Below are 26284 nucleotides of genomic sequence, written 5' to 3' on the forward strand. Positions count from 1 at the left end.
AAAGCAAGCTCTCCTGACAATCAGTGAGGAGCTTTGCTGCATTGCTGCTGGCAGAACATCTCAGTACCCACACTAAGCTGACCTGGAGCAATGCAGGACACAGGCTCTGCACAGCTCATACCGTGGGATGCCCAGGACAGCTCTAGYTCGGGCAATGTGACTTGCTGCAAGCTCCAGGACCTGGATCCTGTCCTAGTGAGGAGTACAGATATAATTTCCACACGGACTGCAGATTATAGCCTCTTCCTTTATATTTCACAGAATCACACACTTGTTGGGTTTGGAAAGGACCTCTTGAGACCATCTAGTCCAACTCCCTCTGCCAAGGCAGGGTCACCTAGAGCAGGTGACACAGGCACGAGTCCAGGTCAGTGAATGTCTTCAGAGARGGAGACTCCACAACCTYCCTGGGCAGCCTGTTCCAGSACTCTGCCACTCTCAGTGTAAAAAAAAACTTTCTTATGTTGAGGTGTAACTTTGTGTGTTTTTAATTTATGGATGTTGCTCYTTGTCCTGTCACTGGGTACCACTGGAAAGAGTCTGGCACCATCCTCTTGTCACCCACCTTTGTAATATTTATACGCTTTAATGAGATCCCTTCTMARTCTTCCCCTCTCTAAACAGGCCCAGCTCCTGAAGTCTCTCSTCACCAGAGATGCTCCAAACATGTAACCATCTTTGTGACCCTCATCTGCACCCTCTCCAGTAGCTCCTTGTCTTTCTTGAACTTTGGAGACCAGAACAGAGCACAGTACTCCAGGTGTGGCCTCACTAGGGCCCAGTGTGGGRGTGGGGAGGTCACCTCCATCACCAGGCAACCTGCTGGCCATACTTGTTCCAGTGCATCCCAGGCATCCCACGGTATTATCTGCCCTCCTGGCTGCAAGGGCATTGCTGGCTCATGGTGTCATCCACCAAGGCTCCCAGCTCTCTGCAGAACTGCTCTCCAGCAGGTCAGCCTGTCCMAGGGTTATTCCTCCTCAGGTGCAGTACCSTAAATTTACCCTTGTTGAATTTCATTAGGTTTCTGTCTGTCCAAMTTCCCAACCAATCAAGATTTTGATGAATGGCATCCCAGCCTTCAGGGSTGTTTGGAGCCATTCCTTCTCCACAAAGGAAAAGGAAAAGGAAGCATCCATGACAAAGGAGCACACTTCTATGGGAAGGAAATTTTTAAGATAAGCTGGACTATAGGTACCCAGGAACACTTCAGTTGGGATACACTATAAAATACAGACATCCATCCACTTTTTTTGCCCTATTTGGTCTACCTTCATGCTTCACACATTTTGTAACATTCTGCTTTAATTTCACACACTAATTTAAACAAAGCCTTTAACAATACCTTTAAGTTCTGTAAGTCTCTGCACAACCTTCCTGACGTTCTCAGCCCTGTATGGTCAGTCAGGATATATGATAGATAGCCAAGCATATAAGATAGATAGCCATAACCATGAGTGCTGCTGTGAACAGGATTGCATGAGGTAATATCACAAACAAAATAATCAGGAAAGAACAGAAWATATGAGAAAAGAGAGAGAAAGAAGGAAGAACCTGATTGAGTAAACCAAACAACTATTTGTAGCTGCCCATACACCCGCACTACACCGATCAAATGCTCTATGCAAAGGAAAGCTACCCCACACTATGAAATACCTTGCATGGGACTCTCTCATGGACAACCTTYCCAACACAGACAGGGAAACGTAGTGGCTGCAGCTGGTGCTGGCACTTGTACAGCAGGTTCCCCTCAGGTGCTTTGGTACCAGCCCACAGCCATCTGCTCTTTCTCAGCCTCTCAGAAGCACAGACACAGCARAACAATTTCATGTGCTGCAGATCACACTCAGCTCTGAGCCTGAGGAACTCCCTGTCTTTTCCAGACACATTGCAACTGCAGACACAAAATCTAAGCACTCAGGAAGGTTGCCATGAATGGCTTCATAAACTGTCCGAGTCACAGAGAAACAACAACCTGCTGCAACASGGCACTTCTGTGGCTGCTGACAGACCCTGTTAACCTGCTTGCATGGCTGGASCTGTGGAAGATGTGGACATTGCCAGCTTTTCCACGAGTCAGCAATGAGGCTGGCAAAGAAGCCATGAAAATAAACTGTACTGTAAAGTACTCTTGACAAAACATTGCTAGCCTGGACAGGGATGGGAGCTCACCAGTTCACACATTCTTGCCACAGTCTCTGTAAGACAGACACAAAACTTGCTGTGCTCTGGCATGCTCCCCATCTTCAGARGGAACATTTCCATCAGAATTTTTTCCTCACCTGCTCATGTGAAGGTACAAATCTCCTTTTGCTAATAATGAACAGAGAGAGGGTTTTTTTTCCCAAGTTGATTTTATTTTATGTATACACTGTGGTCTCTGGAAACTCATCTTACAGGTTGAAGCAATAAAGAAACCTTGCCTAAACTACCTTTATACCATCAGCCAAGAGCACTTGGCAAAGATCTCTGTGGCATTCTGGAGACCAGGTGAAGTCAACAGCAACCTGGATAAACATGAGGAATTCAATCTAGGGATCTTGGGAAAATAGCATGGAAGATGCCAGACTGCAACCTTAGAAAATTATACTGGCAATTACAGAATAAGATTGCTGCAGAGAAACAGGCTGCCAGCATATTGTCTATCGKCTATGTGACTGCATTCAGTAATGAACAGTTTCTTCTGAAACCTGGCACAGATGGTACACACAGTATCACAGAAATAAGGAGCCCTCTCTGYACCGCCCTCTTCACAGCTTACATTACTGTTAATATTTTCTGTCCCTGTTTACTGCAAGCATAAAAATGTAAGCAGCAAGTAATAAAYCCATTAATTTTCTACACCTCTGTAAGGTCTTTGCAAACTTCAGTGGGACAAGCCTAGTATTTCTTTACCTTCAAGAAACTGTTCAGAAAGTTGCAGGTTTTCTCCCTTCTTCTGTGTCTCTTCCACCATAATGGAGTTTAAAGTTCCTCTTTACTGAACACACACAAACTGTTAYTGATAGCATCAAGCAGCACTGCTGCTGGCTATTTTGTCCAGTGTTTTTTAAAAGGGGACACATAAAAACCAAGCATGCTTGTAGTCTTGCATTCACTGCTCATTACTGACACAAGTCTGTCTAACATGAACCCTGTATTGCTGCACAGCTTCTTACCATTAATTATTATATTAAATGCTGAACTCTGAAATCCGTATTAAGGGAAGCGATCAGTGTATCCTTTCAAGCTCCCACTCTTTCAGAGAAGAAGGTACAGAAAAAAAAAAAACAAACCAACCCACAAACCAATAAAAACAATAACTTGTACCTTGAAAAGAATGGCAAGCTGGAAAATGTGGAYATTCTAGTTTTTGCCTAATAGCACATGAAGCTTAACTCAGCATAGTTAAGAATCAAATCCAGCTCTTAAATCCCATTTCAAATGAAATGCTTCCTCATTCTATGATGCTTTAATTTTCACTCCCTGCACTTACATGTGCACTTCAGAGAGGGTGTGATTCTGAAGGGCACTTGATATGTAACCATGTAATTTGTAGATGCTATTAAAATGGAAATGCAAAGGAAACTAAATGGTAACTTCAGTTTGCAAGGCTGATCTTAATTTTGGTCTTTATAGTTTCCACATTCTTGATTATGTAAGTTTAGCACTTAAAAAAAAAAAAAAAAAAAAAAAAAAAAAAAAAAAAAAAAAAAAAAAGCAAGAACCCAAGGAAACAGTTATAATGCGTGATCCCTAGTAATTACTTCTTCCCAGAGTCACTTTCAAGGTCTGTTTTTCCAATCTGTGTATCAATGGACAAAATTTCTCGAGTTAAAAAACATGTAATTAATTCAAAGTGTTGAATTAACATTGCTCTTTTGTTTGCAACTTACTGAAAACTACTAGAAAAAAATCAGAAATGAGAACAGAAAGAAATCAGACTCTTCCCACTTCCCACCCCAGATCTCCATCCTGGCTATGAAGTTTCATACTCCCCCAAAACAAATGAGGTGTAAAGAAAAAAGTAAAAAATTAAGACAGGTATKGTTTTATCGCACCACTTGGCTGAGGAAACTGTTGGATTTGCTTCATTTTACTGACTGAGAGGAATTCTTCGAGGAGCAACTGGGCAGAGAGTCCCAAACTTCCCGGACCAGTATGACAAAAACAAGAGATGTTCAGCAGTGATGCTCAGCACCGCTAACAATGCACCTTTAGAAAYTGAGCGGCAATTTATGCCAACAGCGATTTCCATCAGAAAACTCCTTCCCAGCCTGCCGGGCGGGCTTCGGCTCGGGCTCCGGCTCCGGCTCCGGCCCCGCGGGAGGGAGCAGCTCCCTCTGCCCCACCGCTGCGGAGTCCTGGCGCACCCGCTGCCTAGAGGGACATGAAGAAAAAATCACCCCAAACCGCAGAGTTCAGGAGAATCAGCGGGCGCTGGACGGTGCGCGCCGGGAGGGAGCGGGGCTCCCTCAGGCTCCGGTGGGACAGCGCAGGGCGGCGCAGGCCGCGGGCAGCGGGACATGCTCAGTGCGGGCGGCGGGCCCCGCCTCCGCCTGACCCGGATACGGACGGCGCTGCCTTCGCGAGCGTGGAGCCGGCCCGGCGCCGCTGCACCGGCGGGAGCGGAGCGCCCCGGCCGCGCCATGGCATTGTGGTGACCGCCCGGCCCCGCCGCCCGCCCGCCCCGCGGCCATGGCCCCCATGGGCATCCGCCTCTCGCCGCTCGGCATGGCCGTGTTCTGCCTGCTGGGGCTCGGCGTCCTCTACCACCTCTACTCCGGCTTCCTGGCCGGCCGCTTCGCCTTCTTCATGCTGAGCGAGCCGGCGGCCGGCGGGCCCGAGACGCCGCACGGCTCCGCGCCCGGCGGCGCCGTGGACCTGCGGGAGCTGCTGGCCGTGTCCGTGCTGGCCGCCGTCAGGGGCGGGGAGGAGGTGAAGCGGGTCCGTGAGGGGAACGTCCTCAACGCCAAGGCGAAGGGGAAGACGCGGGAGGGGGCCGAGGAGCAGCTGACCACCGGCGACCTGCTCTCCAACCGCAGGATGTTCTACCTGCTCAAGGGCGCCTTCCCCGCCGTGCAGGTGGGTGCCGGGCGCCCTCCGTGGGGCCGGGGCCCCGCTGTGCGGTCCCGGCGCTGGGCTGCTTCACACGAGCGCCTCTCCGCTCTGTCAGCGCCGGTCGGCGGGAAGCGCTGCCCTCGTTTGCGCTTTTCCTTCCCCTCCCGCTRGATTTGTGGCAGTGCCACCTCATGCTTGTTGCGGTGGGTGTTGGGTTGCAGGGGAAGGAGTTGGAGTGTGTTGCAAGCATAGCCACGAGAGGTGAAACAGTATCGATGCGGGCATGGAGGGGTAGGGGAAGCACCGAGTCTCGCTATTGTGTATCGTGTGTTCTGTGGTTATGGATACAGGTAATTGCACAGCGCAAATTTCGGGTGCGGTTGGGGCGCAGAGATTAGGAATGCCGTTCTTTTTCGTAGTTATGCTTGCTTCCAGTGGTGCTTTCAGCCGTCAGCTATCCTGCAGCCAGGAGCGGAGAGCAGCGRTTGAGAATTCGAGGCTTAGGAACACAGTGCTGCGATAACCGAGTGTTCAGTGCTTGTGGCTGTAGGACAGCAGATAAGCATAGCTGTGTCAATACTGTGGATCACTGCCTACCTGAGCAAAATGAGTTTACTTTGCTTTCAGAGGCGTACACCCCTTCCTGCTCTCCCTCATTTCTGAAATCCGGTTCTGACTCTTAAGGTCTCACTCTAACCTTTGAGCTATACTTTGAGGCTTTTTGGGTTTTGTTGGCACTCTTTCTGCTTTCACTTCAGTAAATAGGAACTTCTGTCTCCTGATGTTAGACATCTTAGCTTTTCACGGCCATTTGAAATGGGCAGAAAGCCCTAAATTTAGATCTCAAAGATGATGATCACATGCTTCTGCTGGACAGGTTGAGAGAAAAAGTAGCTAAGTCTGGTTTTTGATTGTTGAGTTACTACTCAGTTTTCAGTAGCTGTTTTGAAAGTTCAGCAGGATAATGTGTAGCTTTTTGTTTGTTGGCTTTTTTTGTAGGTTTTTGAGTTGGGTTTTTTGGTTGTTGTTTCAGTGGGATTTTAAAGTGTTTTAAAGAACTTATTGAACATGAAATCTAGAGGAAACAACAAATKCTTTAATGTTTGAAATTAACTTGTTATGTTGCTAATCTCTACAGAAAGATTATACAGGTTTTGTTCTGAAGATTTCCTGGATTGTTTGTCTATGACAGGCCRCTTTCACAGGCCCAGTGTTAAAGGAAGGAAAAGTATTTACTCTTGTTCTCTACTCTTATTCGGTGTCCTCACAGAGCTTAGCTTTACAGCTTAGCTGGCTTGAAACCTCTATGCTTTTTCCCCTTTCACAGATGGAGGAACTTCATTAATCTAGATGTAAGAGTTGTCTGTGCTTCTAGAGAAGGCTGGGGATTCAGTTTGTGCTTGAAGAGCAGAGTGAACTGTGTATTGTGTGTTCTGTGGTCACATGTGTAAACTCTTGGGCCTGGGATTCTTAGCAGTGACAGTCTGACTTGTATCTTTCTGGCAGAGGGTGTTAAGTTTGGACATCTACTTTTGAAAAGCTTTGGTACTCCCTTTTATTTTTCTCACAGGTGACTTGTGCTGTTAGTCTTTAAGAACACACAGTACTTTCTAAAGTGCAGATGTGTTCTTAAAAGCAGTATAAAACCAAAAATGTTTGCATAGGTTTGTCAAACCTGAAAATACCAGACATATCTTTTCTTTTTCCCCACTTTTTCTTAGAGTGATTGAGCTTGAGCATTGAGGATGTCTAGGACGAGTATGACAAATTTTTCAGGTGATCTGGAGTTAGTCAGTCTGACAGATCAGCTGTGGAATGTTTAATATTTTAAGAACATCATGGGGATAATAACAGCTTATCTCATGTGGTGTTTAAAAATATTCACTAAGTTGTATATATTGCTAAGGCATTTTGTCTCTTAAAGTCTGTGATGAAGATATATTCATAAATATTTGCCCAAACTAAAATAAAAACTTTCTTTTACTATATACATACTGTGTATTCTCAGATGTGAGGACAAGATATCATCTCAATCTACTAATCTTTCAAGTKTAACTTCAGAACAACCATCTAAGACTGCAGCTCTTTCATAGAACAGACATGCTGAGTTTTGGTGTGAATATAAGGATTATAGAAGATTTTTCTGAGGCAGTATAAAATCACATCATGTAAGAAATATCTTACTTTATATCTGTAGTCTTATCCCCTGTATAGAGTGACACTCCAGAATAAAAGATGCTGCTGAAGTCAAATAAACCSTCTCTTCTCTCCTTGCTAGAGAAGACAATGCTAATAAAAGCTGTTGGACAAAACCTGAAATAATTCCAGGAGTAAGCTTATGCAAAATGCTGATTTTCTCACATCATGAAGTTCTTGTGCTTAACAGGGGTACATCAGTATTTAAATTGTTACCAAATGCTGCAGCCAGGAAGAAGATGAACCAGTACAAAAACTAGGTGCTAAAATATGCCTGTAAAGCAAAGGAAGCAGAATTGTTCAGTCTGGAGAAGAGGAGGCTCCTGTGAGACTTTAGAGTGGCCTTTCAGTACCTGAAGGAAGCTGTATGAGAGCTGGAGAAGAACTTTGTGCAAGGGTATGTGACAAGGGGGAAGGGCTTTCAACTGAAAGAGGGCAGGTTTAGATTGGACATTAGGAAAAAAATCTTTTACAGTGAGAGTGGTGAGACACTGGACCAGGCTGCCCAGAGAAGTTGTGGAATGACCCCTCCCTGGAAGTGTTCAAGGCCAGGTGAGAGAAGGCTTTGAGTAACCTGGTCTAGTGGAAAGTGTCCCAGCCCACGGCAGGGGGGTTAGAGTGAGATGATCTATAAGGTCCCTTCCAGCTCAACCTGTAACCATGGCTTTCCAGTATTTCAAAATAAACGAGGGGAGAAGTCATTGGACTGAAATAACTTAAGTCAGTGAGCAGTATTGGATTCTTTGTTTTGTGCTGCTGGACATAAAAAGGGAAGGTGTGCCAGCAGTSTGTCTGAAGCAGATCTGAGTCTTTTACAGTGTGGTTATTAGGAGAAGATAGGAGAGTTAGGCTACTCACTTGTAGAAGCTGAAATAAATCTGGAAAAAGTCTWATAATACTAGGAGCTGGGATTTATAAAAAAATCTCATTTCAAAATCTGAGGGGAAAAAAACCCCACAGAAAGTGTTTTCCTTTGTTCTCTTCAGTAGAAATATTGTCTCTGCAGAGAAACTCCACTGCTTACATCAGCTGTTCTGTTTGATATAAATAGATGAGTTTGCATCAGTTAAGGCTTCTCAAAGCTATGGTAGATAAGACCAAAGAGGTGCAGCTCAATTGTGTTTTATCACTGTGTGGTAGATTYAGTGGTGTTGTTCTCATATCCCTCAGAAACAGACCTGAGAAAGATAAGGGATAAAGAGGGAAGTCACCTGTTTCTACCTTGGGTCTGATCGCACTCAACATCCAGCAACGAATATTTGCGTGTGTATTCCATGAAGCATGTTTGTGATTTTAAAATACACTTAATGCAAAAATAAATGCATGGCTTTCTCCTGGTGAAGTTCACAACTGCAGTTATAGGCTTGAGGWGTTTACTGCACCTGCATTACCAATTTGTTGTCCTCATTTATGTCATGCTAAGAAGAATTAAAGCTCTGATCCAGCTATACACATCTCCTCTGCTTCTTCCATTTTTTATTTATTTTKTTTGTCTTTTTCTGGATTACTTCTTTCCCGGTTGCTCCTCCATGCAGCCCTATTTATTCCTTGTGCTGGCACAGTGGTGGTGTGATAAGAACTGGGATGGGAATTAGGTGAGGAGATTAAGGAAGTGCTTGACCCAGTCCTGCTGCCTGGAGAAAGAGTGGACTGGGGAGGCATTCTTTCCAAATTCACTACAGACTAGCCAGAAACACCGGTGTGTTCTGCCTGGAAGAACTTCTGTGAAAAAATTTTCTCATGGTACCGGGCTTTCAGCCTGGTGAAAGATCCCTCTCAGCACCATGCCTCAGGGTCTTATTTTTTTAATGTGGCTTGTTCAGGGTCACTGTCAGGACCTTGATAACTGAATGGATCCCAAATAAAAATTTGGATGTTATTTAAAACAAAAGTTGTTTAAGATTACCCTGGTTCACTTCCCATTACAGCCCTTCTTYAGTACATCTGAAGGAGCAGTTCTACTTGATCACAAAGGCAGGAATGATTGACAGAGGACGTGTTCCTTAAAMTTGCACTTTGACCACATCACCTCTTGTCTTCTGACTGAAAAAGTCAATTTTAAAGTGACCCACACAATTCTGCTATTTTGCTGCTGTACTGTACTAGTTATTTTCATGGGATGCAGACTTCAGCCTTACTGGTCAGATTGTATTCTGCCCTATCTCCTTTTGAGCTGTTTTAGCTAATTTTTGTTCTAGAGTTTCACCAGCTATGTGCTTTGTTTTCTAGTGTAAATACTGAATAGAGTTTAATTGTTTGGTCCCTTTTTTAAAAATTTTGACTGTGGTAGAAATCAAATCTTCCTCTGTCCCAGTCTTTCCCTTTGAGCATCTTTTAATGAGTTGCTACTGTCCTGCATCCAAATGTTCTTTCTCTTCCCCAGTTARGACTGATGATAAATACCACATTTCAAGCTTGTGCGTGATAATGCTGAAATCAGCATTTGAAATGAAAATTTAAGAACTATTTGAGACTAAGAACTATTTATGTCACTTTGATTTGCTTCTAAATTAATCTGACTTTTTGAAGATTCATGACTCCAMGCGCTCCTTTTTCATCAGGCTGTTTGAAGTACTGTCTGGGTTTAAACTCAGTGTTTATAGGCTTCTGACCACAGTGCCAACTATCATACCTAAAAAACTGGAATTTCATCAGAGATGTCAAGCTCTGCAACTGATACTGATTCTGTGCGAAAGGTAGTATGTTAAAGAAATAGGTTTAAAAGCCAAAATACTACAGAATATTGCACTTTAGTGAGTAAGTTCAGTAATTTGTCTTTGCACATTGTCTTTTCACATCAAGTCTTTGAGGTTTTAATGAAATTAATGTTCTTCTGACTCAGATGATCTTTGCAACTGCTAATGGGTTTCTAAGTAAAACAAGAGGTGTGAATGTTAATCTGAAATCTCAGTAATAGGTGTTGTCTGGAGATGCATCTCCTAACATGGGTTCCAAATGATGCCGGATGACTTTATGCCAGCTCTCTCTGCATAAAAATGAAGTTAAAGACTGTAACTTTATGCTAATTAGTTCTGTGATTATCTTTTCAGATGTAATTACAAGTAGTTCATTTGGCTTGTTTGTACACTGGGGGTGTTTAATCTATCAGCTGAGCATCTGGAGAGTTGAATGTCTTAGCACTGGAGCCACTCACAAACAGTGGGAATTTTGTGGGTATTATCTGTTTTATTGGTAGATTTCTAATCTGCCCTTATTTGGATGTTTTCTTAAAATGAAAAGAAGTGTTGCCAGTCTTGTGACAAGCAAGTCATTTCTTTTTCTTTGCTAGACTTGGGTCTGTATACAACTGTAATGGAGATTTTTACCGTCTACTGAAACCACTTGTGTGAGCTAATGAACAAGTGGCTTTTTTTTCCTGGTCTAAAATTCTAGTTGTTTCTGCAGACTGCTGAAAACAGTGAATCCTGTGATCCGTGATGATTCCCTCAATTCCACTTTTGTTGTTTTCACCAAYCTCTATTCACCATAAGTCACTAGAAACAGAGTTGTCATCGGATATGGCTTTATCATTTATTAAATCCTGTTTGTTTCAGTCTGCTTCCTGCTGGTTTAATGATCAAAGTCACCTAACGAGTTTTGGTAAGCACTAATTGAGCTTCTTGACATTTAGGTTTCTCCAGATTTTTCTTTGCAGATTCTTTCTTCTTGTATCTGCATTAAGTGACTTCTTGTTGCTAAAATAAACAAATATGTAGTTRATGGTAGAGAAAAACCTCTGTCTGTCTGGACTTAGGTGCCTTAAAAATGCATGTGTCCTTTTTCAGCACTGTGGCATAATTATAGAAATCCTTGTTGTTTTCTGATCAAATGAATGACAACATGAGACCAGTGGGTTTTATAGCTCTTGTTATTTTATGCATTCATATGATTTTGTACCTTACATATTTATATACAAATATACTTAACAGTTTTATTAAACTTATTTATCTTTTAATAAGATAACCTTTTTTTTTTTTTTTTTAAGAAAACCATGTGATCAACAAGGTCTTCTCTCCTTTCATAGCAAAATCTGCCTCGCTAAAAACTATTTGTAAATTGAACCCTGGCAAGAGGAACATTTTTGAAAGGCATGAAGATCACCTGTAAAAGCTTATTTCTCCTTTCTAATATGTTGTGATAATCTAAGGAGGAAAAGAAACTTTTCAAAAGCAAGCAGTAGGCTTTAAAAATGTCAGTGTATTGGATAAAATTAGGGTTTTTTTTGGCTATGCTGGTAAGGCTACTATTCAAAATTTTAAAGCTTAAAGGTGTTCTAAACTTACAAAAGGAAGTGATACTTTGATTTCTGGATTTGTATTCTTTTTGGAGTTACATAACCTAAGTGTTCAAGAGGCAGCTTTCATTCATAGTGAAAGCTGCTACTCACCACCCCCAAAGTTGAAAGTTGGAAGGGAGGGATTATGAATGGTCCTKGCTGCAGGTGAGCTAAGTCTTGGTATTAATGTACACCCTCCACTTTGTAACAGATTCTGRAGCCTTGTTTTGTAACCAGGGTAGGTTAGATCCTTTCATCAGATACTGGAAATAGAGTGCTTTGAGTGCTTTTTGCTTTCCTGGAGAGTGCTCTCCTGTTGTGCATATTTCTATGTCCTGACTTGTCGAGTGGGTGTTTACATTCAGAGGTTTTGGCATCTGATTCCTTCACACGATTTGTGTATGTACAGATGCTGTGAGAAGCTGAGACAGCTTTCACCTCTGATACATTTGAGGAGAAAAACAGAGAAGCAGAGCCAATGGAGGTAAAACAGTCTGACTTGTAGTGCAGTGGGTATAAGGTTGCTCTTTGGGGCAGTGCAGCAGCAGTGGTTGAAGGAGTCTCTAAGTGGGGGGAATCCCAAAGATTGCTGGTTGAACTGCTCTCCCCTGAGTTGTGTCATGTCTGAAGCGCAAATAAGAGCAAATCAAGACACCTCATAGGTCAGTGTGTAGTGTGTAGTTGTGGGGATCCTAGGGTCATAAAATGGTTTGTGTTGGAACGGACCTTAAAGATCATCTTCCAACAGACCTGCCATGGGCAGGGATGCCTTCCACTCGACCAAGTTGTTTAAAGTTTCATCCCTTCCTTGAACATTTCAAGAGATGAGGCATCCACAACTTCTTTGGGTAACCTGTTCCAGTGTCTCACTGCCCTCACAGTAAAGAATGTCCTCCTAACATTTAAACCAAATCTCTCCTGTTTTGGCTTATAACCATTCCCCCTTGTCCTATTTATATCTGCCTGTCTAAAAAGTTATTCTCCCTCTTTATAAGCACCCTTTAAGCATTGGAATGCTGCCTTAAGGTCTCCCAGCAGCCTTCTCTTTTCCAGACTGAATAAGCCCAACTCTTAGCCTGTCTTCATAGGAGAGGTGCTCCATCCCTCAGATCATCTTTGTGATTCTCCTCTGGACTCACTCTAACAGGTCCACATCATTATYGTGCAGAGGAGTCCATACCTGGTTGCAGCAGTCCAGGTGGGTTCTCACCAGGGCAGAGTAGAGGGGGAGAATCACTTCCCTCCACCTGCTGGCCATGCTGCTTTTTTGATGCATCCCAGGAGGTGGTTGGCAGTCTGGGCTGTGAGCAACATCCGTAGTAAACCCCAAAACTGTCTCCRTTATGCTGCTCCCAATGAGTCTTCCCAGTCTGTACTCATTGTCCCAACCCAGATGCAGCATCTTGCACTTGGACTTGTTAAAYTCATGAGGTTCTTGTGAGCGAACTTCTCAAGTTTGTTCAGGTCCCTCGGGATYGTGTCCCTTCCTTCTGTTGTGTCAAGTGCACTGCTCAKCTTCRTGTCATCTGCAAACTTGCTGAGGGTCCATTTGATCTTGCTGTTGTCATTGATGAAGGTATAAAAGTCCCAAAATGGAGCCTTGAGGGACACCATTCTTYACTGGCCTCCATGTGGATATAGAGCCATTGACCACAACTTCCTGGCTGCATCCATCCATCCAATTCCTTATCCACTGAATAGTCTACCCTTTAAATCCATATTCTSCAATTTGGAGATAATGATGTCATGTGGGGCCCTGCCAAAGGCCTTASAGAAGTCTAGGTAGATGGYACCACTTGGTCTTTCCTTACCAACTRTTGCAGTCACTCCATCACAGAAGGCCACCAGACTGGACAGACATGACCCTGAACTCTTACTGGATCCCCTGGACTATCATCCAGAGTGTGTATGTAGTTATAAAATATCTTCCACTGTCCACTAGAGGACATTTCAGTCACTCAGAAAGCTGTTGGACCACTGTTGGTTTATTGTTTGAAAACATTTGCATTTACTTACTTTTGTCTCTCCACTTCTTACCTCCATCTCATGCYAGGTGAATACAGGTGGCAAAGTTAAATTGGATCTTGGGCATGCAAAATGCCTACACCACATAATCACCGATGAAGTGGCTGTGTAGGTCATGCAGCATCAGTGCACCAACAAAACAGAAAAACAAATACCTATTAATGTTTTACCAATGTTCCCCTGTGCACGCTCCAGGCTTGCAGGCCTCCAGGCTTTTCATTTCCATGGTCCCATTCAAATCAATAGACCTATCCACTGAATCATTGAATCATAGAATCATGGAATAGTTTGGGTTGGTTTTGGTTTTTTTTGGGGGGGGTGGGTTGGGGAGTTTTTAAATTAGTATTTCTTCTTTGTAATACAGGTATGATAGTATTTGTGTTGGTTTATTTTCTAATAAAATAGAGCTAAGATTTGGATTTGAGAGGACGTATTTGTCAGTTGGAAATATTGCTGCTCTGGGGAATAAAGTGCTGTGTTACCTCATATTTTTCAAGATACTGGATTATTTGCATGTTAAAATATAAAATTAGTATTGAGCTGGAGAAGTATGTGGGGAAGAAGAGGGAATACTAAATTTAAAAAAAAAAAATCACATGCCTCCAAACACTTTCTAAGAAAAGCATTGCATTTTCATGTACTGATGTCAGTTTTTAAAAAAACGATGTAAGTATTTGAACAAAAGTTCCTATTTTGGGTTGGGGGGAAGGTGGTGTTTGCATATATTTTTTCATTTTAATTTTCCTTCAGTGGGTKAATTCAAAGGCAAAACTACAGTTGTGCCCCACCCTTTCAGACCTGGAAAAAGCCTGAAATTGTGTCACGCCAGGGACTGCTATTCAGTATTCAATTAGGCTTTTTGGGTGATGAGCTGCCACAAAGACAGCAYGAGGTGCTGGTAGGGAGTAAACCAGCACAATGCAAAGAGCCACTGTGAGGTTCCCTAAAGTCTTTAAGTGGTCARGACTGTTTGCTGTTTGTTCAGAGCACTGAATTTGTCCAGTAGTGCGTTAGAGTTGCTTCCTGTGTTCCTGAGCAGATCTAAGTTGCAATCACCAATGYGCTGGAGGGGAGTGTTCTCTGTGCAGAGGTTTCTTAAAGCTGGAAGTACCTGGTTGTTTTGGAAGGCACATCATGGACTGATCCTGGTATTGGACTTCTGCTCCTGGCTCCCGTGAGCAGCAGCCCTAATTTGTTAATGCAGTTCCTGCAGCTTGCGGGCTGGTTTTGAGGAAGCTCTGATGAGATGCAACCAGACTGCCTTGTTTGTGAAATAATATTTCTGGTCTGTTTTTGGTTTGTTTTTTTTTTTTTGTTTTTTTTTGTTTTTTTTTTTTTTTTTTTTTTTTGGTTTTTTTTTTTTTTTTTTTTTTTTTTTTACTTTTCAGCAGTGTTCCATGCACTGATTTACATATATTTTACTAAACATGTGTTTGATGCAATTCATTGTGAGGAAGGCTTTTGCTTCAAGCATAACTGGGGAGGATTGCTGAAATATAGTTTAGCTCAGTGTCAGTGCTCAGCTTCCAGAACTTCCCCAGATGGGCTTTTTCKCCTTACAGCTGTTAGGAAATTAACCCCAGAGCATCTTGCTGAAATGAGCTCCAGTGTCTGAAATACTTGGCCTTGTGATTGTCTTTCTACCATTGCTACTCCTAATTTATGAGTGAAGATTTGGGATTGCAGTGAACTACATATCAATATTGCTTCAGGAAAGTTTAAAGTGTAAGGTTGTGGCTTCTGGAAGCTGCCAGCAAATGAGAATGACAAATAGGAACATGGAATTAACACAAAGGCATGTTTTCCAGGTATATTGTCCTGCATTAAAAGAAGAAAAAAAAAAAGTAGGGATAAAAGAAGCTCTCAGTTTTAAGAGTTGGTGAGCCCCTTTCAGGCAAGTATTCAGCCAAGGCTACAGACTAAATGGTCATATGAGTGGAAGAACTAGTGACTTGGTTGCTGGGGTTTCTGTTGGTGTGGGTTTTTTTTTTGTTTTTGTTTTTGGTTTGGATTTTTTTTTGTTTGGTTGTTGTTTTTGTTTGTGGGGGTTGGTTCGGTTGGTTTTTTTGGGGTGTTTTTCTTTTTCCAGATGGCTACGTGACTTTATCACTATTTCCCAATTTTTTTCTATTGGAATAACCATGTCTGTTGAGAGAGATTCCTCATAAGCATTATAAATGCTTCAGTGTCATGGCCACTGCTACAAAATCTGAACTAGCAGGTTGTCTTTCTCTGAAAACAGTATCTTTCAGATAGTTTCAGACTTTAAATTCTAGWGTACTGTAACAACAAGTTTAATAGGATAGTCTTCCTTTTGGGCATTGGTTCCAACCCTTTAACTTTTTGGAGGCCCCTTTCTTCTGTTGAGGAAATGGGTTTTTTATGATGCTATGTCATGTGCTGTAGCATAACTTTGAYTGCCCAGGGGCTGTGTTGAGACTGCCAAGTCTGTGGAACTACTCATCTTGACTTTGCAGGACTGTTTTCCCTGGGGGAAARTGCAATCGTCAGGTTTATTGTACAGTGACAGATGTTTAATTTGTAAATGTCATGGCAACTTCAAAAGCTCCATGTCTGGCATATAATACTTCAGATGCTGGTTTTACGTGAGAAGACAGCTATGATGTATGGCTGGAGTTGCTGCAGTTCTGCTTCCTTTTTTTTTTTTAATTCTCTTGGAGAAAAGAGCCCTTAACTCTTGTCTAATAACCTGTTACAGCTGAGGTGTGTGTGATGCCTTTTCTTSTCATGATGTGAATTATGCAAAAATCTTGCTCATAAAATCTGCCACATTCAAATRTCTGATAGCTTTTTTATTTTTTGTCTTTCCATGTCACTCGCCTAGAACTTTTGGGATRACTGGATCTCTGGTCATCCAAAAATATTGTACTACTGTTGTTACAAGGATGTTGCATTGGGTTTTGTAGATCATTACTCCATTCAACAGATTGGTGCTGTGTGCTCCGCTACTGGTCCAAATTCTGCTTGATATAGTGAAATGCCCTCTGGTGTTGAATAAAATTTATTGGGGTGGGCAGCAGGTAACAATAGGCTTAAATGTGACCTTTGACTGCTGATTATAAATGTTCTTCATGGGCCATCTTAGGACCTTATTGTGACTTACCCTAAAGATGGGTATGRGATGTTACTAATTTGCTTGTGAAATAGCATTCATCTGACAGTTGTGTAATGATTAAATTCAATTGACCTGCTTAAATTTCTAGTTGTAACTCAATGCCAGCAGCAGGAATAGGTATACTAAGGTTCCTACTTGTCCAAGTCTTGCACAGTGTGCACAATATCTGGTGATAGTATATCTGTACATTTCCATGTGCATCTACTGGTCTGTATAAATTGAAAATTAGATCCCCTACCGTCTGTGTACTGTACAATTCTCCAGAGTGTAATGTTCTGCCTGTAGTCCTTGAAGCAACTGCATTTAAATATTGATTTAAAAAAATGTGGTTCATAGTGGGAATGTTCAGTAGGGAGAGCTGCAGCCAAAGCTAGAGTGTCCAGCTGTGGTGTGGTTCACAGTAAAATTCCATTGCTTGTATATATTGCTATATAATTATAACAGCCTGTTAGTTACTAAAAAAATTACTAATTCTTGCATTTTAGATGAAGGAAGAAATAGAAAATGTGAGCAAACCTGTAATTTTCCCAAGTGCCACAGTTACTGTAKCTGATAAGTACTTTTGTTGTCTTACCACAGATAAATTCTGAGGAGCGTGTTGACACAGCTGATCAGGAGACARTCTCCTGGGATCGCAGCATTCCTGAAGACATAAAGCAGAAAATACAGCCTAAAGAGGTGCCAGCAGAAACTGTTACTGTCTGGATCGATCCGTTAGATGCTACACAAGAATACACAGGTAGCTGATTCTTGTTGACAAATTATGTGTGTAATTCTGATCTTTGCCTTTTACACTGGAGACTAAGTAGTATTTAAAATGACATTTCTTGTTAAAGTGTCTTATGTCAAAGCTAGCATGATTTAATTGAACAAATTGCATCATGAAATCTCTGTAGTTCTCAAATCACAGCATTTGCTTTTATATATTCCAACTCTGAAATTACTTTGGTATCCTTGCAACTAAGCAATTGCTATAGTAAATGGTAACTGTCAATTATGGATTCTGCTGGAATTACACATTTCTTTATTTCAGTCATTACTGTGGCGACACTAAGTATCTTTGATTTTTGGTTTTGTTTATTTAAGCATATCCTAAATAAATATCATATTTAACTTGATACAAGAAAATTCTTGCTGTCATTTTTTAAAAAAAGCATGCATAATTCAGTGTTCCCCCTTCTTAAATGTTTTARGATGTCACATAAGCAGTTCAAGGCAATCCAACTAAAATTTCTACTGATAAATACTAAGAAACACATACAAAAATGCAATGTTTTTGGTGACTATTTCATTAATCATCCTTTCTAGTGATTTTTCTTTCGTTTTTGAATTACCATTTTTGAACCAATAGAGGATAGGAGAAGAAGCAGAGGAGGGAAAATGCAGAGGCACAGATTTCCATGAAAATACATGTTACCTAAGACACAGCTGTTAGCATTAGATCTGGTAAGAGTACARGTTACATCTATTGAACAGGAAAAATTGCTGGAAAGCTGAAAAGTCTTTAAAGTCTGAAAACTGCAAGGTTATTTGAAGATACATCAAAGTTACATAACTGTAAGAGGCAGAATATAAACTAGGCTTCAGAGAACAACATTGCTATAATCTCCTGTCTCTTTTCCTTTTGTGTTCTTGGCATCTGATTGTAAACTTGCTCACTTTCTTGTTTTGCCCACAGAGGATCTTCGACAGTATGTCACAACAATGGTTTGTGTGGCTGTAAATGGTAAACCAGTAATAGGAGTCATACACAAGCCCTTCTCATCATACACAGGTACCTTCATGCCTTCACATGTTTCCATCATAGTCAGTCATATTGCTAATTAAATTAATTARCATAGTTCTGTTAATTAAAAGTTTATGTTTGAGAGAATATCTGTAGGTATAAATGAGAAGATTGTACCAGGGGCAAAAGGGCACTGCAGCAAACCTCACAATTAGAGCTGCAGATGTGTTCTGTGGTATAAAACACATGGGGAATTCTGCCCTTGTTTAACATAAAAATACTGGATTTGAAACAAGCTAACTGAAAATATGTTTAAGAGCTAAGATCCCTTCAATCAGAGCGCTTATAACAAAAAAAAAAAGTTAAACCTACAAATAGTGACCAGTTTCATATGTRCTTTTAGTCTTTAGCAGAAAAGAGTGTCTTTCTCATTAGCAGAACAACTTGGATCTATAATAATATACCCAGGAGCTGGTGTTTGYTCRGTGTGAATAAAAAGTGATGGATTAAGGATCCTAATGGTAACTGTATTTAACAGGCAAGACKGTCTAGCATAGCCTTATTGATTATCTGACATGCTTTTAATGCAGCAACTGTGACGTAATTAATTCTTTAGTATTGAGTGAGGGTTGCTGCAAGTTTGGCAATTTGCATGCACTTCTGAAAGCTTCAAAGCAGTTTAAGTATTTGGAACAGGAATTGCTGTTTACATTTTCCCTTAGGCAATACTGACCTCTAGAGTTCTGAAGTTCTTCAGTAGCTCTGGCACAAAGACGAAGTCCGAATAAATGCATTTTGTATTTGTTCTCCTTTTTTGGCCCACTGAACACTCATCATTTTGTGCTAAATATTTTACTGTCTATAAATCTGAATTTATTTACCAGCCACTTAAGTATATGCTGTATTTCAGTATACTTCAAGAATCTTGGAGGTTTTGAAACATTTTTTCRTTATCCATGCCTATCAGAAGAAATGTTTTTTTAGCATTGCAATGTTGAGAATTTATCTCCTTTAATAGTAGTGAAGTGTGCAATGTTCAGACATGGAATCAGATGAGATGCAATGAATTCTGTCATTCTATGTGACAAGTATTCATTTTCCAAGCTGGAAATACCAATATGTTTTGAGTCAGATTGTTCCTAATACTACCACACAAATACAAAGCAATAAAGGGCAGTCAGCATTGTTATTACACATAGCTCAGTCTGTTGCCAAACAATCTGGCTCTCTACTGAGACRAAATTGCTGGGTAGTTTCCTAAGTAAATGTCAGATTAATGGTTAGGGGTACCACCTACCAAGCTTGGCTTTGAACCTCCTGATGAAACAAGAAGAAAGTTGTGTATTCTAAATTCAGTTCTCTGAAACACAACAACATCAGATATTTTTCTTTGTAGCACTCTCTTCCTGAGCTATTTATTGGCGGAAATATTGGATGTATTTCTGAATAGGAGCCATCCTTTTAACTTTGGTGGCTTTGCAATCGCAAGTTCTAAATATTAACTACTTAGGATTTTTCCTTCTTATTCTGTTTCTTGGAAGTATCACACAAGAGCAGTTTGGGATAATGGCACATGCACCAATGTGTGCGTGGCCTTTTTCTCTTCCCTTGTGTACACGTGTGGGTATAGACCCCATCCTCTGTCAGCCCTAGCTTTCTCTTTTACAATAGTGAGAGATACTAAGTCAGAGGTATCAATTACAAATTCTTAATAAGTACCTTTTTATCTTCATACTTAACAGATTGTCTTTTGTAAATCTTAGCAGAGWTTTTGTTTCTCTTGTAGCTTGGGCAATGGTGGATGGTGGGTCAAATGTAAAAGCTCGCTCCTCCTACAATGAGAAGACTCCAAGGATTATTGTGTCTCGCTCCCATGCAGGAAAAGTTGAGCAGGTTGCACGRCAGACATTTGGAAATAAAACTGTGATAATCCCCGCTGGTGGAGCAGGTTTGGTTCTTAAAGCATCCTATCTGTTTATTTGCTTCTGAATGTTTTCATGGTGTAGCTGTTACTACACAAAAGGATGTAACTGTGGTGTCTCCTCATTTTCCTCTTGCTTTTTACCTTCACATCACTGACAATAGGGACACAGTTTCTCCTGTGTTTAGGAACCTACATGCAAACTTGGCTCAGGCTCATCACAAGTCAGTATGTTATTGAATCTAAGCCTGGGCCTTTAAAGACTAAAAGCACTAWCAATGTTGCTGTGGTCCTTTCACTGAAACACACTCATGTATATTCATTGAAGGCACTGATGCCTCAGTGGGAGAAAAAGGGTTGTGTGACCACAGGCAGAATCATGGAAGAGAATCTGTTGGTTGTTAGTTAACTGTTATATGGTTGATTCAAAAAAAAAATTAAGAAAAATGCCTTTAAAGTTTGGTTCTATTTATTTCATTTATGTCAAAAGAGAAAATTGTCTGTTCTGGTCTGCCTCATACTCAATTTAAAGAAATTTCAGAGTACTTTTTACTTATGCTATGTCCTTGTGCGTGTTACTGTCAGAATATGTGCAGCACCAGTGTGAAGCAAGAGCAGTTTTAAAGTCTCAGAAAAAAACATGCAAAATTTGAATTTTACAGAAATGTGTCTTTCTGGGTTTTTAATRCAAAAAGCTAGAGCTCCCTTACAGATTGTTTAGTCATGAAGGTCTTGTATTGCTTCTTGATAATGAATCTAAATGACAAAGAAAGTGAAAGTGTTACTGATTGTAGCAGGTCTTGTCCAGGACTTGACTCTGTTTAAGAAGATAAAGAAAGGAGCAGATTAATGAAACAAGAATATTGGTCAAAGAGTTGAAAAATTGAAAAAATTCCATAAAAGAGACAATACTGTTTTGAGCAATTACTTTGTACTACATGATACAGGGGAATGCCATGGGCTGTTTTGCTTTATTAGAGAGTGGTGTATACATCTTCCTTCTATAGTAATAAAAATCCAGGGAGAAAATGATAGACTGCAGCATGATGCAGGGATTGAGAAATAAGTGAGTGAAAATAAGAGCAGAACTGTTTGAGTTTCTGGTCTTGTTCTTTTAACGAGTTTAGACAGGAAAACTTAGTTTAACTTTTTTTGTTGTTTTTTACCTCTGCCCATTTCTTCTAGGTTATAAAGTTTTGGCCCTCCTTGATGTGCCTGAAAAGAATCAAGAAGAAGCTGACGTGTATATCCATGTCACCTATATTAAAAAGTGGGACATATGTGCTGGAAATGCAGTGTTGAGAGCATTGGGTGGCCATATGACTACCCTGACTGGTGAAGAAATCAGTTACACTGGCTCAGATGGCAATGAAGGAGGACTTATAGCCAGTATCAACATGAACCATAAAGCACTAATTGAAAAACTTCCAGATCTGGAAAAAACATCACACAAGTAAACATGACTGATGGAGAAGTACAGGTTGTGCTTTTGTARCCTCCAGATGCTCTGTCTGAAGAAGCAGGCCTGAAAACCTGGTGGAAAAGATGCACGGCAAAGCAAAGCAGTTTGGTGTGGGTTTGGGGACTGTATCTTGCATTGGGTTTTGTCAGTGGTGGTATTTAAAAAGAATAAAACAATAATAATAATCAGAAGTAGGAGAGGGACCTATGGTCTCACACATCAGTTTCCATGTTTTATTTTTTTCTGACTGTTTTCATTCAGTTCTTATACTCAAGGTGCATTTACCRTATATATTGGTGAACATAGGTGAACTAAAGAAAAATCCAAATTTGTTCATAAAATAACCTAAGTATTTCTCACAGGAATTTCTTGAAATCTTTTACATCTTACTGTAGTTTAGCGATTCCATAATAAATTAGATAGGAAAAATGCTTGATTTGTATTGGCATCTGATAGCTATAAGTTATCAGGAATCATGACCTCGTGTTTTGTATCCCCTGAATGGAAAGCACAAGACGGTTGATTCAAATCTATATGCAGCAACAGTTTATCTTGTGACAGTGTGACACTCTTTCTGCTTTTTAAGAGGAAAAAAGAAATGTTCTGTACTATTTTGACTTCTTTCCTGAAGCTGTAAACCAGTTTTAGTTCAGGTGGACTGTGAATATYGGTATTTTATTAATCTGTGTAATTATTTCCTTATACCTTTTTGAAAGAAGGCAGCTTTTCCTCGTATTGCTTTTAGCAGTTACTTGTCCTTGATTTCTGCAAACAGTGTTGAAGATGCATGCTAGATTTTTCTCTGATGTAGGGCTTGTTCATCATGTGGTGTTTGTGCCTATAGAAGCAGCCTCTTCCTTCAGTACCTGTTATTTTGTTGGTTTGGGTTTTCTTTCCATTGGACAGAGTCATAGGGAATGAGTTTAACAGAAACGGTAGGTTGACTGGTTATTTTTATTTCCAACACAAGATATAAACCAGCAATTTTTCTACAACTCCAGAAACAGCTTTGTATTTTTAGCTTGAGGCACACTCTTTTCTGCAGAATGCTCTGCAGCCATTCTGAACAGCTTGTGGTTATTTGGTTTGTGGTAATTTACAGAGAGAGAGAGACCATTGGAACTTGAATCTGCTTAAGCAAGTTTGAAGAACATGTGGTACTTGAAATACAGCAGGGTCTGCAAAACTTTACTGAAAAATGCTCTTTGCAATCCAGTACATACAGAACAAAACATGGGTCCTTTGATATAAAATGACAATTTTTTTTACCTCTGAAATATGTGGACTTCTATCTCCAAACATGTAACCATCTGCATTGCTGTTGCTTACATCCCCCTGAAGGATTTCAGGTTAAAATGTACCTATTATTTGAACTACCAGAAAATAAGCTGCTCATCTTCCCTCAAGAATGCTAATGTTCTTAGTTAATATWGATGTTTTCTGTTCAGTTATTCAGTGTAGGCTTAGTTAGGCTATGTCATCCAAACAGTTATTTCTTTAATGTTAACTTCTTTCATGATGTTAATGAGAACTGCTGTTCTGGTTAAAAAGAGGTTTTTCTCCTTAGGTCAGTAGGAGAATGTTTAGATACTGCTTTCAACTTCTAGCAGAAGTTCACATTTCCAAAAGACCTAGATGTTGCATAACTACAGATACAGACTTTTGCTTATTGGCAAAGGAGAGTGAAACTTAGTCCTAGGAGCATTTTGGTAGTTTTTTGAGAATTTCTTTTCCAACAKGAACTCCATTGCTTCTCTTTGGAAATAACTTACACACGTAGATAATACACAAAGCAATTAAACCTTGAGTTCTTCAATTTAGTAAACTGCTATGTGCTATGACAAATAAGTGATTATGCCCTTTTCAAAAAGGATCTGATSTATTTCTAAAAGTTGTTGAACTTCCAAACGTCAGTGAAAAATAAAAAAAAAAACATATTTATCGAGGTTTTAATAATATTTTACAAGAAGATTGCAGCCTTTTAAGGCTGATTTTAACATTTTAAAGCCTAATTTAAAAAAAAAAAAAAAGCCATTTGTATGTTTATTTGTTAAAGAATATGGATTAAAATTTAAATRAGAGAAATAGCCATAGTTAGCCTAGTATGAAAACCTGGTTATGTCACAGAGATTGAATGCACAGTATTGAAATAGGCAAGTAAGACAAAGTCTGTAGCAGGTTGTGGTTTTAAAATCATCTTGAAATCCTATGTAAACATACTTTGTGAAAATGGGACTGCTTTTGGGGAATGTTTTCTATCACTTCCTTGTATAAGCTGTGATCAGACTTCCTGTATGGGAGATGAAAAATGTTATGTAATGTACAAGGGCTTACTTGTATCTTAGTTGAAGGCATAGAGTAGTGAACAAAAGTATTTGCCGAAGTTATTTTTTCTTAGGAAAACAAGGTACCTTAGGAAAGGCTCTCCTATCCTTCCTCTCCCATATGCTGACTAACATGCCTRGTCTTTCATTAGGAAGACTTGTGCTTGTTTAGACACATGTGTATCCTAAATTGCTTTGTTGCAATGTATCACAGGGTCCAGTACCTTTCACAGGGGACCAGTATTGGCCTAATCTCACTCCTTGAGAAATTGAGGAMGAGGTGAGAGTGTGGTGCCCAGTTCATTATTTGTAGTAGAGCCTGAGCTCGCAGAACTTTCCCACAGTTCAGGGCTAAGGTAGTGCTTGTGGCCTCCCAGTGTAATTTAAAGAGGAGCTGCTTYGGTGTGAGACTAGGTGAGCAGCTGGTGAATATCAGTTTCAGATGTCATTTTGCAATAAATGTAACTCTTATGCAGACCAGCAAGTATTCACAAGTGCTTGCTTAGTGCACAYGTTCCAGTGCACTTTGTTTCTTTGTACAATGTTAACACTTGGTATATAATTTCTTTGACTGTGTTTACACTCCATTYTAAAACATTCTGGCTTAAATATTTGTTTGGTCTCATCAGTGTGGATGTGACTTAACCTTATGCYCAGAGGGGTAGGAAATCATGCCATACCCACATCTCACTGTTAGGCTACAATAGTGTTCTTTTTCACATAAAGCTGTCATACACCATTTTAAGGGATGCTACCTAAAACAATTGCATGGTGTAGTTGGGTCCTACAAAAGTATATATACTTTAAAAAAAAATAATTAAAAAAGGTCATGGTATCATTCTAACTCTAAATAAGGGAAATAAGAGAAGGTATTATTTTAGCACTGGTTTTCCAATGGTGGAWTTTTTTGAGTGGCTATTATGATTAAGGTTATTGCAAGTGAAATTGTTCTAAAACTGTATGTATTTTCTCTTTTTCATTCTGCTAAAAAGAGTGTATGGTAGCATAGGTAATACCTGGTACTGTACCACGAGTCCTAGCTTTCATTCCTTGAATGAATGTTTTCTAAATAAATGGACACAGAAATAAATGGGTTGAATATTGTATTTAACTGGTTTCAAGATTAACCTGTTTGCCAGACTTACAGATGGATTTATATAAGAGCTGTTTGTTCTGATCTACAGAACATGTAATAATAATGAAAATACATAAGCAGATATGGCTTACTTGGATAGTGAATTAACCATATAAGTGAAGCTGCAAAGTCATCTAGTGATTTTGTTYCATATATTTACTTTTACTTCATGGTTGCTAGAGGGGCCAGATTTTCATACTGGTTTCAGGTGTGAGAAAAGTTTTGATTTTTTTTTTTAAGTGGCCAGTGGCTGGAGATCTGGGGTGGGGAGGGGAGTGAGTACTGGAGGTCATCTCTACTTTTTTGTGTATAAATTAGTGTATTCCAATGTCTTTGTAGCATCCTGTTATCTGTTGGAGTTGTGCGACAGTGGTGCAGTATTGTATATTCCTGATTTAAAGGTGTAAAACAAGGATTCCCCCCAAGAATCATGCAATGAGAAGTGGCCAAGTGTTCTGGGTGTCTGCTGTGTTWTGCCAGCAGAGACTGGCTGYTTCCTTGTCCTGTGRATGTCATTCCAGTAGCAGTTTCTCTCATAGCAAACTGCTTTTCTAGGCTACTGTCTCCCTGGTTATTCCCAATCTCTTTGTAGATCTGTTTTCTGAAGAAAACTAGAGCAGCAGAGAGGAAAGAAGCAGATGGCTGTGCTGAAGAAGTTAGCAGCAGCAACTTAGTTAGAAGTTAGAAGTTAAGCAGCAAAGGACACTTATTTCTGTTTCTTTATTTTTAAATTACACTGTTGCATTTTTCTTGTCTTTCAGGGGTTAGATAATGATACAGATAAGCCTCAATGGACCACAAATAAATGCCTGTGGGATTTTAAGCCCAGGCAGGAGGAGGGCAGGAAGGACTGCCTCTAACCAAGGTGAACCTGAATGGATAGGTCTCTGTCAGACCACTCACACTGAGCCTTTCTTYAGTGCTTTAGTGGTTTAGGCCCTTTCACACAAACAATTGCAGATTTGGCTTTGCCAAAATATCATTGAAAGTCTTACCTTCTAATYTGCTGTCCTCGATAAAACTGCACTGTATCTACTTCACTG

At 40.4% G+C, this 26284-nt stretch overlaps 1 protein-coding gene across 1 annotated transcript; it reads left to right on the forward strand.

Moving 5' to 3' along the window:
* Window positions 1–4550: 4550 nt before the first annotated feature.
* BPNT2 (3'(2'), 5'-bisphosphate nucleotidase 2) lies at window positions 4551–25919 on the forward strand. Its single transcript, XM_057377199.1, has 5 exons — window positions 4551–5064; window positions 17253–17412; window positions 18352–18447; window positions 20186–20347; window positions 21506–25919. The coding sequence occupies exons 1-5, from the start codon at window positions 4678–4680 to the stop codon at window positions 21775–21777; spliced, it is 1077 nt and encodes a 358-aa protein (XP_057233182.1). The 5' UTR covers window positions 4551–4677; the 3' UTR covers window positions 21778–25919.
* The last annotated feature ends 365 nt before the right edge of the window (window positions 25920–26284 follow it).

The sequence above is a fragment of the Malurus melanocephalus genome, unplaced genomic scaffold (assembly GCF_030028575.1).
Source record: "Malurus melanocephalus ecotype Western Australia unplaced genomic scaffold, MMel_1.1 scaffold_306, whole genome shotgun sequence".
In the NCBI taxonomy this organism is placed as follows: domain Eukaryota; kingdom Metazoa; phylum Chordata; class Aves; order Passeriformes; family Maluridae; genus Malurus; species Malurus melanocephalus.